Genomic DNA, 19,286 nt, shown 5'->3' on the forward strand with positions numbered 1-19,286 from the left:
AAATACGATACGAGATGAATTGTATGCTAAAAAAACAACGAAGGCCAGATTTATTGAATTAAACATATGTTTTCGTCTAGATCTCTGACCAGATGATTTGTTTTATCATCTTGCTGTGATAATTTTTACTTATATTGAAGTTGAAAACACTTGAAGACATGATGAAAACAGTTTAAAATATGTGCTGAAAACATTTATACCTCTTTAAACATTTATTTTTAAGCTCTTTTTTACGCGACTTGTCGAAAGAATACATTTATTTTTTCATGATTTGAGTGTCAAATTAAGGTGTTTCTTCTTCGGAGAGAAAGGGACGTCAGTTACCATTTGCAATCTTATGAACCTCATAATTGGAAAATCATAGAGATGGCTTTGACAAATTTTCTCCGCAAAACAAGAATTAATTTTGTTGGCACCACAGCCTATATAGACACCAGTTGTGCAAACATTTTTCAAAAGTAACACATCACGACATCGACGATAGATAGTTACCTTCAAGGATAAATGTACCTTTCAAGTCTTAAGAACGAGGAGAAAACGAAAATTACAACAAAACGACAGAATCTCCTGACTTTACAGATCAAACAATATGCCAAATATTTCCAAGTGGCGCGACAACTATATGAAAAAGCATCGTGTTAGTAATTTCTTTTTCTGAATGTCTTCCTTGGTTATTTCCGGTCTTCTCAACTAACTTTGATAATGGATCACAACCTAGAAACTGAATCCAATTATTTAAATGGAAATAGAACATTTACTTAAGATTTAATTTTTTTCGAACAAAGCAGCATATAAAAAATCCATTTGTTAGGTCACTTTCCACAGAAGCTCTTGCGCATTTGCATCCGAAAGAAAATTCTTCAGATCCTCTAGTGGGCCAGTCTTTCAATGTAGCCTTGACCTTGAAACTGTCACCAACGGATTCAAGCACATCCTCTACAACAAGTTCATTTTCTTCCTTATGAAGAGAACAGGTTGAATATACAACCCGCTTAACATTTGGAAAGCTGAAAGCATGTTTTAAAATTTGTGATTGAAAATTTGATAGTTTTCGTAGCCTGTCGCGTTTTTCCTCTAGGCCATATTCATTGCCAAGACGACGCGCAATGCCTAAAAAAAGGAACTTATGAATTCTAATTAGTAGGAACTAACGAGTGGCAAGCTTTAGACAATAATTTTCTCAGCCTGTCATGGCTTTTCTCTTGGCCATATTCATTGCCAAGACTACGCGCAATGCCTAAAAAAGGACATTATGAATTCTAATTAGTAGGTACTAACGAATAGCAAACTTTAGGCCATTATTTGCGCATATTCGCAAAGAAAATAAAATCTTAGTCTATCATGGCTTTCCTCTCGGCCATATTCATTGCCAAGACGACGCGCAATGCCTAAAAAAAGGAACTTATGAATTATAATAAGTAGAAATTAATGAATATCAAAGAAAAGACGCCAAGACGACGCGCAATGCCTAAAAAAATGAACTTATGAATTCTAATAAGTAGGAAATAGAAACCAACAAAGTTTAGACTATTATTTGCGCAACTTTTCAAAGAGGATAGTTTCTTAGTCTGTCATGGCTTCCCTTTTGGCCATATTCATCGCCAAGACGACGCGCAATGCCTAAAAAGGACATTATGAATTCTAATTAGTAGGAACTAACGAATGGCAAGCTTTAGACAATAATTTTCTTAGCCTGTCATGGCTTTCCTCTTGGCCATATTCATTGCCAAGACGACGCGCAATGCCTAAAAAAAGACCTTATGAATTCTAATAAGTAGGAACTAACGAAAAACAAACTTAAGACGATTATTTGCGCATATTCGCAAAGAGGATAGTTTCTTAGCCTATCATGGCTTTCTTCTTGGCCATATTCATCACCAAGACGACGCGCAATGCCTGAAAAAAGGACCTTATGAATTCTAATTACTAGTAACTAACGAATAGCATGCTTTAGACAATGATTTTCTTGGCTTGTCATGGCTTTCTTCTCGGCCATATTCATCGCCAAGACGACCCGCAATGCCTAAAAAAGGACCCTATGAATTCTAATTAGTAGGAACTAACGAATAACAAACTTTCGACAAATTTGTGTGCACATTTGCAAAGAGGATAGTTTCTTAGTCTGTCATGGCTTTCCTCTTGGCGACATTCATAGCCAAGATAACGCGCAATGCAGAAAAAGGACCTTTTAAATTTTAATAAGAAGGAACTGAGAAATAACAAATTTCAGACGATTTTGTGGGCAGATTCACAAAGAGGATAGTTTCTCAGTCTGTCATGGCTTTCCTCTTGGTCGTATTCATCGCTAAGACGAGGCGCAATGCCTAAAAAGAGGACCTTTTGAATTCTAATTAGCAGGAACTAACGAATAGCAAGCTTTAGACAATAATTTTCTTAGCCTGTCATGGCTTTCCTCTTGGCCATATTCATCGCCAAGACGATACGCAATGCCTAAAAAAGGACCTTATGAATTCTAATTAGTAGGAACTAACGAATAGCAAACTTTAGACGATTTTGTGGGCAGATTCACAGAGACGATAGTTTCTTAGTCTACCATGGCTTTCCTCTTGGCCATATTCATAGTCAAGATGACGCGCAATGCCTAAAAAAGGACCTTATGAATTTTAATTCGCAGGAACTAACAAATAGCGAACATCAGGCGATTTTGTGGGCAGATTCACAAAGAGGATAGTTTCTCAGTCTGTCATGGCTTTCCTCTAGGCCATATTCATCGCCAAGACGACGCACAATGCCTAAAAAGAGGACCTTATGAATTCTAGTTAGTAGGAACTAACGAATAGCAAGCTTTAGACAATAATTTTCTTAGCATGGTAATGGCTTTCCTCTTGGCCATATTCATGGCCAAGACGACGCTCAATGCCTAATAAGAGGACCTTATTTATGAATTCTAATTAGTAGGAATTCACAAATAGCAAGGTTTGGATAATAATTTTCTTAGCCTGTCGTGGCTTTCTTCTTAGCCACGACGATGGGCAATGCCTAAAAAAGGACCTTATGGATTCTAATTATTAGGAACAAACGAATAACAAACTTTAGGCGATTTTGTGTATAGATTTGGAAAGAGGATAGTTTCTTAGTCTGTCATGGCTTTTCTCTTGGCCATATTAATAGCCAAGATGACGCGCAATGCCTAAAAAAGGACCTTATGAGTTTTAATAAGTAGGAACTAACAAATAACGAACTTCAGGAAATTTCTTGGGCAAATTCACAAAGAGGATAGTTTCTCAGTCTGTCATGGCTTTCCTTTTGGCCATATTCATAGCCAAGACGACGCGCATTGCCTAAAAAAAGAACCTTATGAATTCTAATAAGTACGAACTAACGAAAAACAAACTTTAGACGATTATTCGCGCATATTCGCAAAGACGATAGTTTCTTCATCTATCATGGCTTCCCTTTTGGTCATATTCATCGCCAAGACAATGAGCAATGCCAAAAAAAGGGTCTTATGAATTTTAATAAGTAGGAACTAACGAATAACAACCAGCTGGTCAGCTGGTTGGTCAGGGGTCCTTACCAACTAGCTCAACCTATTCTTGAGAGATATCCAGCTTCCACTTCTAACGGAAAACTGACAATAATGTCAGTGCTCACATTGTTGGGTTACTAGACATGATTTCTCCTACCTATGAAAATCTTTCAGAAACAAGCAGGACAATAAATGACACAGATCACCATGGGAGAATGATCTGGATTCCCGATCAAATTGCAGGATGCAATAGCAGTCGAGAATCTCGCTCGAGCATCTCTACGACACGTCCTGACCAACCAGCTCAACCTTCTTGAGAGATATCCAGCTTCCATTTATAACGGAAAACTGACAATAATGTCAGTTCTCGCATTGTTGGGTTACTGGACATGATTTCCCCTACCTATGGAAAGCTTTCAGAAACAAGCGGGACAATAAATGACCCAGGTCACCATGAAACAATGGTCTGGATTCCCGAACAACTTGCAGGTGGAAATACCAAGCGAGAATCTCTCTCGGTATCTCTACGACACGTCCTGACCAACCAGCTCAACCTATTCTTGAGAGATATCCAGCTTCCACTTATAACGGAAAACTGAGAATAATGTCAGTGCTCACATCAGTTAGAAGAAGCCGTGCAAGAAATATCAGAGGAAGTATACCAGAAATGCAGTGGGATATCAAATAACAAGGAGAGGGTGAGAAATACAAACGAACTCTTTGATGAGGATTGTCGGAGGCTGAAAGTAAACCTTATTCAACTTCTCAGGAAAGTGAAAGGAGCACTAAATGACCAGGAAATGAATAAACACTTATCGGAGTACCGAACAGAGAGAAAAATCTACAAGAGGTTATTAAAAATGAGAAAAAAACAAGTAGAAGAGATTAGGGCTATAAAGATCAGCGAGGAATACTTGTCAAAAGACCCAAAACAGTTTTGGAGTGAAGTAAGGCGGGAATTCAAGGCCAACGACAAACTCATACCTTCAGCTGAGTCGTGGAAAACATACCTGGAGCAGGACACTAGCAAAAGGGAGCAATATGGAGACGGTATAGGGAGTTTAGTAGAGGAGCTACGAGAGCAGAATGGTTTCCCCTTAAGACAAGAGGATTATAGTCTATTAGAACCGATTAAGGTAGATGAAGTTTGTGCAAGCCTAAAAGGAATGAAGGGATCTTCGGCGCCGGGGGTGGATGGAATACCAGCAAAGATTTGGAAAATGGGGAAAACAGTTCTAGTACCAGTTTTAGCAGCAGTTTTCAGTTTTGTGACTGAAAATAGGAAATGGCCTGACCAGTGGAATGTGTCAGTAGGAATACCAATTTTCAAAAAAGGTAACAGACAGGATCATAGTAATTATAGAATAATTAGTTTAGGAAATGTGATTAGTAAGATTTTTCTGCAAGGTTATAGACTCAAGATTAGGGAAGTGGTTGGAGGTAAAGGAACTGCTATCCCCTTTTCAGGTAGGGTTTAGAAAAAATCATAGTGCAGTAGATCATATTTTTACTTTGAGAATTATAGTAGAGAAGTATAGGAAAGGAAAAGGGGGGAGGTTATATGCAGCGTTTTTAGACCTGAAAGGAGCATATGATAATGTCGATAGGAACCTGTTAATGTTAAACCTGTTATCTTTAGGACTGCCTCACTATTTCGTATTGTTGCTGTGCGAAATATATAAATACGTGAAGTTAGTAGTGAAAGTCGCGGGAAAGTGCTCAACTCCGGTGCAATCTTTATTGGGACTAAAGCAGGGATGTGTGCTGTCACCAAAATTGTTTAGCCTCTATTTAAATGATGCCAATGAATTTTTCGCTAAGAATAATGCACCAATGTTATCTATAGATTTGCTTAAACTGTGCTTACTACTATTTGCTGACGACATCGTATTACTGGCTGAAACAAAGGAGAAACTGCAACAATTATTAGAGATTACGGAAGTTTATTTGGAAGAGAAGAAGTTAATCCTGAACACATCGAAGTCAGTGGTGATGGTATTTGGTCGTAAAGCCATGGAAAGTGAAGATGTGAATTTTTTCTTTAAAGGTGAAACTATACCAGTGAATAATGAATTTGTTTATCTTGGGGTAAAGTTTACTAGTAATGGGAAATTCAGTGGGCATCTGGATCTAGCGAATGCAAGGGGGAGGTATACTAGCGGTGAAATAGCGAGGAGTAGTCTTAGACGGGTGAGAGATATTAGAGTACATAAGAGGATTTGGACAAGTAAGATAGTACCGGCGATGCATTATGGAGCAGAGATCTGGGGCTATCGGAAAGGTCCAAAACTTGAGGTGGTTATGATGAGATATTATAAGAGGATGTTAGGACTATGGGATTCGTTTAGTAATTTGGTAATCCAGGGGGATTTAGGGCTAGTATCGCTGCGATCTATGAGGCTAGTGACCATGGTGAGATATTGGGTTAGGATACTGGGTATGCAGAGATTTACGGTAGCAAAGGCAGCATACTTAGAGGCGTTGAGACAGAATAGTAAAACAGGGTGGCCGGCGGAGATTAAGGACATCTTAGACAAGTGTGGATTAGGAGAATGGTGGAATGAAGGAAAGGGGATTATGGGTATGGAGGAAATAGTAATAAGGGAGGTACAAGAGAGATTGAAGAATCAAGAAATACAGATATGGTGGGCAAGTCTGGATCGTTCAGGGTCGTTAAAATTTTATAAACAGATAAAGAGGAGTTGGGGGGAGGAGGTATTTTGGAACGTTGGGTTAAGTAGAGAGGATTTGAAGGCGTATTTGGATTGGAGGGGAAATGGATTTTTGATTGGGGAGAAAAGAAAGTATCAAGGGAGAAAAGGGGAGAAGGTAGTATCTATTGCTTGTCCTATGTGCGGATCTCAGGATGAAAGTTTAATACATTTTGTGTGTGAATGTGTCGAATTGAATGATTGGAGGCGTGAGATGTATGGTAAAGAAAAATTGAATGAGATATGGATGGTAGATAGAATGAATGATACAAATTTCCTGAGTATTAAAAGGATAGCAAGGTTTGTCAGGATTGCAGCGGTGCATCGGGAGCGTTTTCTTTAAATAGTTTTAATTTAATGTAGTTAATTTGTTGTTTGTGTATTATGTAATTTTCCTATGGCCCACGGGCTTTTTTTCTGGAATAATTTATTATTAATTATTATTATAAGTCACAAAGACAGCGAGTCTTAATAATTTGAGGCCTAGATCTGGAGAATTTCCTAAGCAAATCCTTTCTTCTCTCCACGTTCCCGGAATAGAATTACATAAATTTCCTCCGTTGAATCCTAGTTGAGAGTCAACTTTTTCCCATCAAGATTGGAAGTGCTCTCTCTTTCCCGTTATATGATACAAAACACAAGAATTTCTTTTTCTCTTCTTTTTTTTTCTCTCTCTTTCAATCGGGAAAGCGGAAGATTTATGGGACGACCAATTAAGCGTGGGGGTCCTTGGCAATATTTTTAGAATAGGTTGTTAAGAGTGAAAACATTATTAATAAAGGGGAAAAGTCCGTTAATCCTTAGTAAGAAGAAAAGTTTTTATGATTAACTTATTTTGTCGTTAGTTTAGATATTTTCGCGCTGTATTCTGTTTCTGTGCGTGCTTGTAATTTGTACTGTTGTTTAATTTTCTTGCTTGTGTGTTATTTATTTATATTGTTGTGTGTATATGGCCCTTAGGCTTTTGAAATACACTTATCTATCTATCTATCTATCTATCATTGTTGGGTTACTAGACATGATTTCTCCTACCTATGAAAATCTTTCAGAAACAAGCAGGACAATAAATGACCCAGAACACCAAGGGAGAATGGTCTAGATTCCCGAACAACTTGCAGGTTGCAATACTAAGGGAGAATCTCTCTCGGGTATCTCTACGACACGTCCTGACCAACCAACTCGATCTATTCTTGAGAGACATATAGCTTCCACTTATAACGGGAAAGAAATCAATGCGCATTACATTAAGACTTTCGAATGGATTGAAAACCAATAAAACTTGGATTCTGTGTTTTGTTTTGCTTGCTCCCTTTTATTGGGAGGGGCTGTCAGGGATGAGGAAACTGCTGGAATAAAAAGTTTCATCGAGACATAATTTTGTAGGTGGAAAGATAGTTCTGGTCTACTGGAGCAACCTGATGGTAGTTAAAGACATAGGCATTGTTTCTCAGCATTGATGAAAGTTAAGATAATTAGTAATGATACTTCGAGATGTGTAGCAAATGCTTCCCCCTACATTTTCGTGAATTGGTTCCACTAAAAAGCAATGATTTTATCATCTTGGGACATCACATGGGGCTTCCTCTAGACATATTTTATACTTATGAAAAATATTGGCTGAATGCAACATATTTTGTACAATGTATAAAGTCAATGCAAAACTACCATGTATCTCTTTTGGTCTTTAAATGTATTTGAATTGGACGTTATGCATACGAAAAGGTTTTTTTTCTGTTCAAAATTGAGGCTCTAAAGCGTAGTCAACTGAAAGGTGCACGTCCTGCCCATGACCTACCAAAGTATTGCCATGCCCCACCGGTGGGGCATGCGCCCCGCATTGGGAATCATGGCTTCAAATCCAATAATTCGGAACAAAGGGCCATAAAGTGAAGCAGATTTCCTTTTACCCTCCTAAATGTTTTCTTCTTTCTCCAACTGCTAAAAAATTACCCCTCCCTGAAATATACCACTTTATTTAATCGCTAATTAAATATCATAAGCCCCATCCCTTCTCTTTCCGGTAAACTCCGAGGGACGTTGTGGCTGCGATTTCACAACTGTTCATTTTGAATCTCCTATCCTTTTAATATACCTTTTACTAGTTTTGCTATTTTTCAAATCTCCAATCCTATCCCCATCCCTTTATTCCAAACACCTGACAACCCACAACTATTCAGAATTGAATTCACCTGTGAAATCCATGAAATTTTTCTTCTATCCTGCAATTGTTCCAGATAAGCTGCATTTGCCAACCTGTTATTCGGTAAGATAATTCATCTACCTTTTTCCAATACCATTCCTTTCTAACCATTCTTTTTACACTTGAGAACAATCCTACATCACCTTTTAACACCAAACTATTGAATTTTACTTAAGCCTAATAGTTAGTAGCGGTTCGAGGCCTGTGCAGAAAAGAGGGGGCAGCTACCTCCCCCATTTTTATGACATTAAATTCCTTTTATTTTATATTTCTACAATCCTATTAAGGTACCCTGCCCACTCCCCAGATTATGAGGGCTAAAACTGCTTCTGTTACTAGCTCCCTGAAATATCCCCCTCTTCAAACCCTAAAACCTCAGCACCACAGCACAAAACAGGTTCCATTTTTGTCTCAAAAATTCTCTTAAGTAGCTTAAAATCTACTGGTCCTATATCCCTAAGGGGGCTTCTCAGTGACACCCATGAAGCCTTCTACCTTTACAACTCACCAATTGCACTTAGCACTCCACTTTGAACTTTGCTCGCCCACTGCACAGTACCTTCCTGAACTTGTAGACTTATAATCCAAACAGACAAAACCCTTTACTTCTTTCGTCACTCTCCCTTGTTAATTTCCCTATTTATCTTTTCTTAAGACTAACATAGCTGAATTTTCCATATTGTGGCTGCTTCGTGCACACCTCGTATAATCGATTTTTACCAAAAATTACTTTTTATATGCTTCTCATGCAGTTTTTTATGCTCCGCCGTCTGTTGACAACGAAAAAATTCCATCTCTAGTACTTCCATGGCAAAATAAGAAAAACACACCTCGTAATATCTCTGACATTACCTCATATATCTCTGATTTATGTATAAAAAAAAATCTCTTTTGTACAGGTTTTTTGTTTTTTTGCTAACCCCCCGCTCTTGGCTTCGGAAAGGCCCTCTTTTAATTAACAAAAAATTGAAATGAATGAATAATGGAATAACTTCGAAAAATGTTAAACACAGGAGGACAGGAGAACCATTGCGCCGAAACTAGTAATTAGTAACAATGAAGTCCCCCCCACAAAAAAAAACCTATACAAAAGAGTCTTTAAAAGCTGGGGGTTTGGGGGGCGGCAGCCCCCCAACTGCCTCTTCTAATTCCTGTACGTTTTAAGGTTCGACTTTGGGACGCAGCCTCTTTAACTCTTTAAGAAAACGAAGTTTTTTTCATATTATAATTTGAAAAGTCCGCTGTCTACAATTGTTTTTTAAGTACAACGCATTTATTATTGGAAAAAGAAAAACGACGATATTAAGAGCTTCAATATAGATAAATGGCAGGAGCTTAAATTTTATGCCAATGAGTGTTCGGCGCTAGTGTTTAACTATCAACGTCATCTAGCGTTTGGGTACGCTTGACATTTTTTTCCAGTGTAATTATAATTTAATCAGCATAATTGATAAAATTAGGGTATCAACAGTGTCCGATCTAACTTGACAAAAAAAACGATTACGAAGCTTGAAAACGCTAGATGGTGTTGATAGTTTTTTTTTCAACATTAGCACTAGTTGCCACTTTTATTAGCTACCAATACTCTTTGCTCTGTAATTCTCATAAGCTATTAATATGGTGTTAAAACAAGAAATAGCAGGAGACTGTACCCATTGTCCCTCCGAAGGTAAAAGGGCAGACACACAAGAAAATTCCTCTTGGGATTTTTTTTTTTTAATAATGCAAATTTTCTTCTTTTATTAGTTTTTAGCCGGTAACTTTCAGCAGAAAAAGTTTGATTCCATGTTTGGAATCAACATTATAAGCGGACTTTTTTTTATAAAATCGGTCACACTATAATGTAAAAAGGGGTCACATTAGAACTAGCTAAAGTTGATACTAGCGAAATTTCATTGTTGATGGACTTTAGACACTGTAGAGTAGCGTAAGGTTTAAGCCACGATTTCTTCGAATGATGGAAAGCATACGTATGCTTTTCAGTTTAATGGGTAACTATTAAAGAATAGTTATCCATGGCAACTATTCTTTAAATGAGCATGGATTATTTTTTTTCGCAGCGCAGATCAATTTCAATTAACTCAGCGTCTAGAAAAACTTTTTCGAGTTTAAACTAATTCTAAAAGCTATTGTAAAGAAATTTAATAATAATTTTAATCTTTAAAATTTTTGAGTACGAAGTTACTGAAACAAAATTCTTTCAACAACAGGTAAAATCTTTCACGCTTGTCATAAAAACCAGCACTTTAATACAAAAAAAAAGTCCGAATATTTCGACTTCACATCAGGAAGCCTTCATCAAAGGAAAACAGTTTCTTAAAACAAAACTTTTTATAGAATTTGTGTGCTTTTTTTAATATTTAATTTTTTTTAAAATCATTAAAAAAAACATATTTTTTTGCTAGTAGTTTTTGTTCATACTTTTCTCCTCGGTAATATAAGGCTTTCGGACGATCTCACTTTTACTATATTATATTTATTATATTTCATTATATGTTTTTATTATATTTGTATTATATTATATTATATATTTATATATTAATGTATATATTATGTTATATTTTACTCTATTATATTTTTTATATGACATGTTTACTATAACAAACGGGAAAAAGCAACTAAAAACAAAACTAGTTTTCGTATAGCGTTTGATCGTTTTGTTTTTGTTTTTTTAATGTTTTGTAAAAGCTTCGTATAAGTTTTTTTTTCGGTTTATATTTTTCTCCTCAGTTGGTAAATGCTTCCGGATATGAAGCCGAAATATTCTGACTTTTATTATCATTTTTGTATAAATATTTTTTATTTTTTATTTTTCACTGTCTTAAATCTTTTTCCCTGTTTTTAATAGATTTCTGTTTAAATCGAAAAGCCGTATTATCTACGAAACTATTTAGCAACACTACTATAAAGAAAGACAAATTAATATAACGAAAAAAAGGAAATTAATACCTGATCCAGAACAAGAAGGGTCAACCAAAATATACTTTATATCAGGATATTCATTAGGCTGAATCTTCAGAAAATCCATGGCTACTATTTCAACACAACTTGAACCAGTTGATTCAACGAACTTTGAAAGACACTGAGAACGTTCCTTACTCCGGTCAACAGCCACTATACGCCTGGAAAAATACAGTTGTAATTTTTAAATTCGCCTGAAGTTAGTATAATAGGCTAGTCATTTTATATGAAAGATAGTCAAGCCTAGAATCATTTGCAACACAAATGATTTTCATACCAAAATGTTCGGAAAAATCTGAAGAATCAAACAGTTTGAAATAACAAACTGTAAGTTAGGAGCGACAGACTCGGTCCAATAGTGACCGAAACTATAAAAGGGAATTTTGATAACAATAAATACATAAAAAGAGTTTTTATGCTGATTCCAAATATATAAAATTCATAAAGTTTAATGCTACTCATCAAAAGCAGCGAGCCTGAGAAAATTTGCCAGATTTTTGATAAGGGGGGGAAAACATCCCCCAAAACCAAATGATCTTAATGAAAACTAGATATACGTTGCATGGGCAACGTGAGGTGTTGCGGCAACCTTTGTTCGGTTTGCCGAGTAAAGTGTTGCGAGAACAACACTTTGGTTTTGTATCCTCGCTTCTTTTAAACGCTGAAACCGTTAATCTGTAAGGATCTTAAAAGGAATACTAGGTATACCAACTTGTAAAAGTTGCAAACCTGCTCATTGCAACTAGTAAAAGTTGCAAACCCCTCATCGCTGAAGATGATTGTAGCCTAACACCCAATTATTACTTACAAGTCCCCTAAATGTCTTACCACTGGAACCAAATTGGTCTTACCATCAAATACACCAGAAACAAATAATAAATACACCAACTAGCAAAAGTTGCAAACCTCTCATTGCCGAAGATGATTATGAGCTAACAGCCGACTGTTGCTTAAAACTCACCTATATGTCCCACAATTGGTATCGGCCTATTTTTGGTTTCAGTGTGCACTGAAGTTGTCAACCCCTTTAAACTTTCAAACTGGTATATCTCATGAAGGAATTTTTCTACCAAAAAATGGATGACATTACTTTGATCAGCTTATCTAGAATTATCGACTGCCGTCGAAAAAAAAATCTGTCTGTCTTAGTTCAAAAGTTGACTTTTTCGCCGTAGGCGAAGTTTCTAACGGCATCACTTAAAAAGGAGCAAAGGATAAACTCTAATTTCTTTAGCAATGAGAGAACTTTTAAAGTTTAAGAGGCATATCTGATACCATTTCTCTACCGCAATCCAAAGTGCAAAAAACTGAATGATAAACTCAGCTGAAATCACGAACAGAAATGGGTAGAAACAATAGATTTTTGGCCCCAGGCAAGAGTTCTACGAAGCTTTCCAAAATACAAAGTCATATCCATCAATCCGGCATAAGGTCCACACTTTTCGTAAGAACTACAGAGGTTAGACCCTTACCACTTTCTAGGAATAAGCTGAAATCGGGTTGCTAGGGAAAAAAAAGAAAAAAACAAACAAAAAAACGACAAAACCAAAGTGTTGCTCTTGCAACACAACTATACCAACAGATTCAGCGATTCAGCATTTTAGAAAATCCTACTGTACAGGTTTCAAGCTTCTATCTGCAAAAACGTGGATTTTTTCCACCAGAAGAAAGATCACGAATGCGACTTTATTTGTATTTTTTGTTTGTTTTTGACTGGGGATTTCCTCTTTTGATTTGAAAAGGGGTCAGATATTACATAAAATAAAATCCAAAGGGAAGTAAAGAGCAACGTAAAAACTTAAAATGAACATAAATTTTTCTGCATATGACGGGGGTGCCCCTTCCTCAACCCTCGCTCTTTATGGTACAGTTTGACTTTTTCTAACAATTCTTTACAAAAGACTTCTCAAACACAAGGGCCGTTGCATTTGAATGAGAAGTATTTTTAAAGACCATTAAGACTTTGGCCTAAACAGCCAGGGCTTAGAAAGGAGTATCCCCCCTCATATACGATTAATTTCTGTTCGTTTTGTTTTAATGTTGCTCCTTACTTTCGGTTGAAAAACAAGTTTTTTTGTAGCTATAATTTTTTGAGTAGCCCAAAATTGGTCTAAAAGTCCAAAAACATGCTTTCTTCAAGCGCTCAAAATTTCACTAAGAAAACATACGTATTGTGTTTACGGATAAAAAAAAGAAAAAAAAGAAAAATCTTACCGTTTCAAGTTATGAGAAGTCCGAGAAGGTATCTCGCAAACCTCATTTTTAAAAGATGCGTCAACTACGTTATTGATGGAGAGTGATTGCTGCACAGGATACCATGGCAAGTAGAGCTATCTTATGCGTGACAACTATGACAACTGCGACAACACTACCTGTGACAACTATGTGGCTTACTAGAGGCATATTGTCTTTGACAAATATAACTGCGGATAAATGACGAACAGGTTAAACCAAAGACATTACTCATCAAAAAGGACAAGAGAGATTCACTTCACACTTTCTATTCCATTCTCAGTTACGACGGTCGAATTTCTTACCAACAAAACGAACAAGCAGAGATTAATTTTGCTACTTGTGCTACAGCTTGTGCTTGTGTACCTGTGCTACAAGCGAAAGGAATTGAAGTGCATCAGGCCATCGGTGATGCCGACTTTCTTATTGTGAAGAGGGGTGTTTCTATCGCGACTGCGACGGAAGGCTCGGTTATCAGTAGCGATACAGATTTGTGGGTATTACTTAACCATCAGTAAAAAGAAACACCAACCACCTTTTCTAACAAGTCGAAAGCAGGGTATTCTGGTATCGGAAAAGTGAACCAAAATTCTCGGCTACGATAAATCTGACATTCTGTCTTTCACTGCTTCCTTGGGTGTGACCCCATATTAAGACTGCATAGTTTTTGGTAAGCCTGTCGGGTTCATGCTTGTGAAATGCCGCAGTGTTTTTACGAAGCTGCTTCAGCGTTCAATAAAGACAAAATGTGGGAAAATGAATTGGTGAAAGCTTGAGATCTGTCGCTGCTCAGAATTTGTAAGGCTAGACAGGATGAAGCGCGCCTTTTTTTTTACGACACATGTTTTTTGTCAGCAAAGCATCGATATACTTGGTCAACCCTGAAAGACTTCCAACCACACCCTCTGCAGCTAACACTTATACTGGTAAAAGTTGGATCCTTTGCTAGTCATGATACATACGACCCACACAAGAGCGCAGATACTCCGTCTGTTTAGTGTCACCAGGCGCAAGTGCAAGTAAATTTTTCAAAGAGCAAGATAGTCGTATCGAGGGTCTAGGCTGCAATGCACACCCGCCTGGAAGCGAGAACAGCACGAGCGTAGTTGAGGAAAAGTAGAGCCATAACGACTGAGAAACCGAAACAGACGATAAGTGTAAATAAAAAGGATGCAATCACTGCCGTAATTTTAAATAAGAACGTGATAACAATCAATTTTAGTTGTATTTATTTTTTACTGTTTATACGACTTTTGTAAGCTTTTACGAGTCAATAACTTTCGTTTAAAACGTTATTTCTAAACTCCGGGCGACATTGTCTCGTTGAAATTCGACGACTATTCGTATTTACAAATCTCGTTTCGCATACACAGTTTAATAAGAAAATATTTTCATTTTTTTTACTATCTTTGGGCTACCTGAGGGGTTTTAGCAACACGAATTCGAGGGCGGATGAAATTATGTTTTCAAAGTTTTGGTTCAAGTCTAAGCTACCTAAGAAGTTTTAGTTACTAGAATTTGAGGGCGTAAGGTCTTTCCTGCCTAATTGTTCGGCAATCCAGCGGATAAGAAAAGGTACAAAATAACGTTCCAAAATTTTTTTGAAAAAACTAATTATTTCTCTCTTTTTTACGTGCTTTTTTTTCCTGTTTTTGAACAAAGCTGGAGTCTACAACAGTGTTGAGTCTGATATTTTTTCTCAGCAGATCTGAATACAAGGTAATAGTAAAATACCATCAGAACAATTCAAATAATTTATTTTTTGACCAAAATTCAGCTTTAAGTGCACTAACCAATTTTGGATTTTTGCAAGATTTTACCATGTTATTCTCGAAATTCTTCTGAACTCACTCGTCAATAGTGTGTCACCGAACAACTCAATTAAGCTGACATATGTTTTTCAATAGTTTCATTTTCACTTATACATTTAATCAGAATAAATTACCCTTCATTCTCCATCAGGGCTGCAAGCAATGTTGTCTTCATGCCAGGAGCCGCGCAAGCGTCAATAACTTGGGATCCTCTTTTTGGATTCAGAGCAACGGCAGAGAGACAGCTAGCCTATAAAAAAATTAATCAATAAGAATTATATCCATATTCATAAAAAAAGATAAAATTTTGGCTTTTTTATCTTAAAGAAAGAAGTAAGATTTTGATATTCTAGGGTGAAAACAACGGTGAAATTGCACAATGGAAGCCAAGACCAGTTAGATCTTCCATGGAAAGCAACTTCAAAGCTTTTGAAGATGGCCTCAAAATTGAACGTTTGGACACAAGATGTTGAGTCTTAGGTTTTCTTTGAATTTGTGATAAAAGGGGTTGTACATTTTTTGGACACCAGTTTTGTTTTTGAAAATTTTTGAACACAAGATATAGGTCCTTACGTTTCCTGGTATTTATGATAGAATCTGTTGAACATTTTTTTGACGCAAGATGTTGAGCCTTACATTTTCTTGAAACTATGACAGACAGTTTTGAGCGTTTTTTTTTTTTTTTTTTTTTTTGACAAAAGATATTGAGCCTTACATTTTTCTCGAATCTGCGACAGAAGACATTAAACATTTTCGAACATTTTTTAGACAAAAGATGCTGAGCCATACATTTTCCTTGAATCTATGATAAAGATACTGAGCATTTTTTAGAAACAAGATGATATAGCTTACATTTTCCAGTAAATGTAACAAGAATTTATGGTAGAAGGTATGAATATCTTTGACCGTTTTTTTTACACAAGATGTAGATCCTTAAACATTCCTCCAATTTATAAAAGAATGTGTTGAACTTTTTTTTACACAAGCTATTGAGTTTTACATAATGCTACAACTTATGGTAGAAGGCTTTCTATTTACCAACGATAGAAAAACGACCAATTATGGCTGGTTGAAAAAAACCAATGAAGGTTTAAAAAAAGCTTTACTTAGCATCGGGCAATGCGAGGTCTTCATTAAATATCCACAAAATGGCCCTCACGAGATTGGGGCATCACCAACCAATATTGACTGGATTCCACATCTACTATTCAACAGCCTATGAGAGACTGAGCAAAAGAATGGGAACTAACAATGCAGAGCAATGCGAGTAGAAATAAAAAATGAAATGAAAATTTGCGCAGATTATTACTAATCAAGCAATATCTGTTTCTATAAATGTTTCTTTTTCAGAAGAATATAGCGCTTTATGATTTTTTTTTTTTTAAAAAAAAGTAAAAAACGATATCAAAATCCTAAAACAGAAATAAATTATACAGTATTTGAATGGGATGCCAACCCCCTCACACATTCCTCTTTATACCCCAAGTTTAATAAATAAATAAATAATAAATCTATTAAGTTTAATAAATAATAACTTAGTATAATAAATAACAGTTTAATAAATAAAATTAATAAAAAGTTTAATAAATAATAACTGAAAGAATTTTACAGAGGAACAAAGATAGTCAGTCATCAATTATTAATGTTTTATTTGCTGAATGACTTCAAATGTTTGAACAGGAAATAAATGCCATTATTTGAAACAAATGTGAATCAAAAAGTTCGTTCATTGTCAAACAATTGTAAAAAATTAAATTTTATCAAATTGCTCTTGCGTTACAGCGTTGGATCTTAAGGAACTTGCGGGGGGAGGACAAGTTAATTTAATGGCGTAATTTCCATCAAGATTGCTCTATTTTTTAGGGGCAACCACCTCCCTTTCCTAAAATCACATAAATTTACTTCTACTAATAAATTTGAATGGGTAACATTAAAATTGGTATTTTTAGATTTTTAGGATTACCTTGAAGATTAAATTCTTTACATAAAACAAACATTTTTAAGGATTTTGGTTATTGACATGGGTCGCTCTTTACCTGCAGCTCGTTGCTACGAACAATTTCATCTACGGACTCCTCTATTTTTATAACCAGTTTATACTAAGGTGGCAACTACGAACTACGACCTCCTCTATTTTTGTTACCAGTTTCCACAAAGGTGGCACATACCGCGTTGGAAAATCACACATCTAAGAAGGAATAAAATTGATTATATTATGAAGCTGAATTTCCTACGAAGTTTTTAATATGTTTTTTTTTTCTTCCCATATTTATAGTTGAGTGTGGTGGTATTAGTGGTGATGGTGGCCTAGTGTTATTTTATTTTATATATTTTGTTTTCTCTACCTCCCCCTCGAGCAAGCTTTGCTGTTTAGGGGAGGTAGTAACCATTCCTTTTATTATCTGTTTAATGAATAATCCCTTCTCTCTCTCTCTTAAAAAATAAAGTAAATGGCAAAGAAGCAAGGGCATATTTAAGATTTTTATTCGGGGGTGGGTGTAGGTTGAGTTACAAAAAAATTAATATGAAAAGCACGGGGGTAGGGGGGTTCAAACCTGTAAACCTCTCCTTGGATACGGCTTACTAAGGAAGTAATAGTAATTCTGGGTACTACTAGTCTTTGATAAACATCTCGAAAGAAACATATTCAAAAGTTAAATTCTGCAAAAGGGACTCAATTTTATTATTAAAGTTGGTGACAAAAACCAACTACGGACTCGTTTTTCACGATACAAATTAAGACTCGAATCCTTTGTTTCCATACAATTCCCTTACATAAAATATATCAAATTATGTTTTGACAGTAGATAATAACCAACCAATCTATCCTCGACGATTCAAGTCAGCATCTTATGATAGATGTCATAAGACTTAACTGATGGAATTACTTTAAGCCCGTACAATATATGGACAATCCCTGGCTACCGAATGCAGTATTCCACTGGCAATCGTCAGGTTCACACCGGAGAGCCAGACTCATAAAGACCTTGCACCGAATGTACCAGACAGATCTGCGAAACCTGGATACCTCAATCCAGCGTCTGTAAGAGGATATACTGCCAGCAGCAAACCTGCAGGAAGGTTGTGGGATCCTTTTTGATGTCCTGGGTGCCTCAGGTGGATCCAAGAAAAAGTTAAGGATTTTTTGCTACCGCTTCTTAAAAACAAAAGAAAAGAATTCGTATTGTGGCCCATAAATCAATTCTTTTTATTCTTTTGCTGTACCAATTATTTGGGACAGTTTTCAACCGTGCTATACAAATATTTAGATTGCCGGTTTGTCGACTATGGAAACTGAGGAGAAGAATAAGAAATAGGCTATGAGCGTAAACAGAAGCCTCGACCGTCTAATTGTGGACTCAAATATATAAAAATTTTACATATGTGGATAAAACCTACTTTAAAAAAAAATGGCAACCTACTAATTAAAAATTTCCAAATTTATTCGTTTTTAAATTAAATTTCAATTTTTATTAAAATTCCGAATCAATAATTAAATAGTTTGAATTAAGTTATAATTCTGAAATTAAATTTAACTAAATTTTACTCATTTAAAATTAAAATTACTCATAAAACTTTTTTAAGGACTTAAAAAATTTGGAACAATAAAATTACAATAAAACTTACTTTGTCTTGGAGGAGAATAACACCGGTCTTCACAAGCTCGTGATCATGAAAATCTGTGTTGCTGTGGAAGACAAGAAGATATTCTAAATGAAAATCAACGATGAATTCATCTTCTGATAAACCTCTGACCACATCCAGAAATCCTTCGTATGATATAATTTTATCCTTCAAAATCCAGCCTTCACTCTTTAGAATTTCGATCACTTCTCTTACTTCCGCCTTTAAAGTATTTACTCGAGCATATCTTGGCACTG

The 19,286-nt window shown here is 35.9% G+C and overlaps 1 protein-coding gene across 4 annotated transcripts in view; it reads right to left on the bottom strand.

Annotated features, from left to right (window-relative positions):
* Positions 1-753: 753 nt before the first annotated feature.
* LOC136039592 (28S rRNA (cytosine-C(5))-methyltransferase-like) overlaps positions 754-19,286 on the bottom strand; it is a 38,791-nt gene continuing 20,258 nt past the window's right edge. For 2 of the 4 annotated variants that reach the window (XM_065723452.1, XM_065723453.1), the window contains exons 4-7: positions 19,033-19,283; positions 15,540-15,655; positions 11,351-11,523; positions 754-1,110 (exon numbers count right to left, since the gene is read on the bottom strand). In XM_065723452.1, the coding sequence (XP_065579524.1) occupies positions 755-1,110; positions 11,351-11,523; positions 15,540-15,655; positions 19,033-19,283 (896 nt within the window). In that variant the 3' untranslated portion in view covers position 754. Of the gene's footprint in view, positions 1,111-1,626; positions 1,746-3,110; positions 3,152-11,350; positions 11,524-15,539; positions 15,656-19,032; positions 19,284-19,286 lie in introns of those variants that run through there. The other 2 variants (XM_065723454.1, XM_065723455.1) reach the window with 2 other exon arrangements.

This window comes from Artemia franciscana, chromosome 19 (assembly GCF_032884065.1).
Source record: "Artemia franciscana chromosome 19, ASM3288406v1, whole genome shotgun sequence".
Classification (NCBI taxonomy): Eukaryota; Metazoa; Arthropoda; class Branchiopoda; order Anostraca; family Artemiidae; genus Artemia; species Artemia franciscana.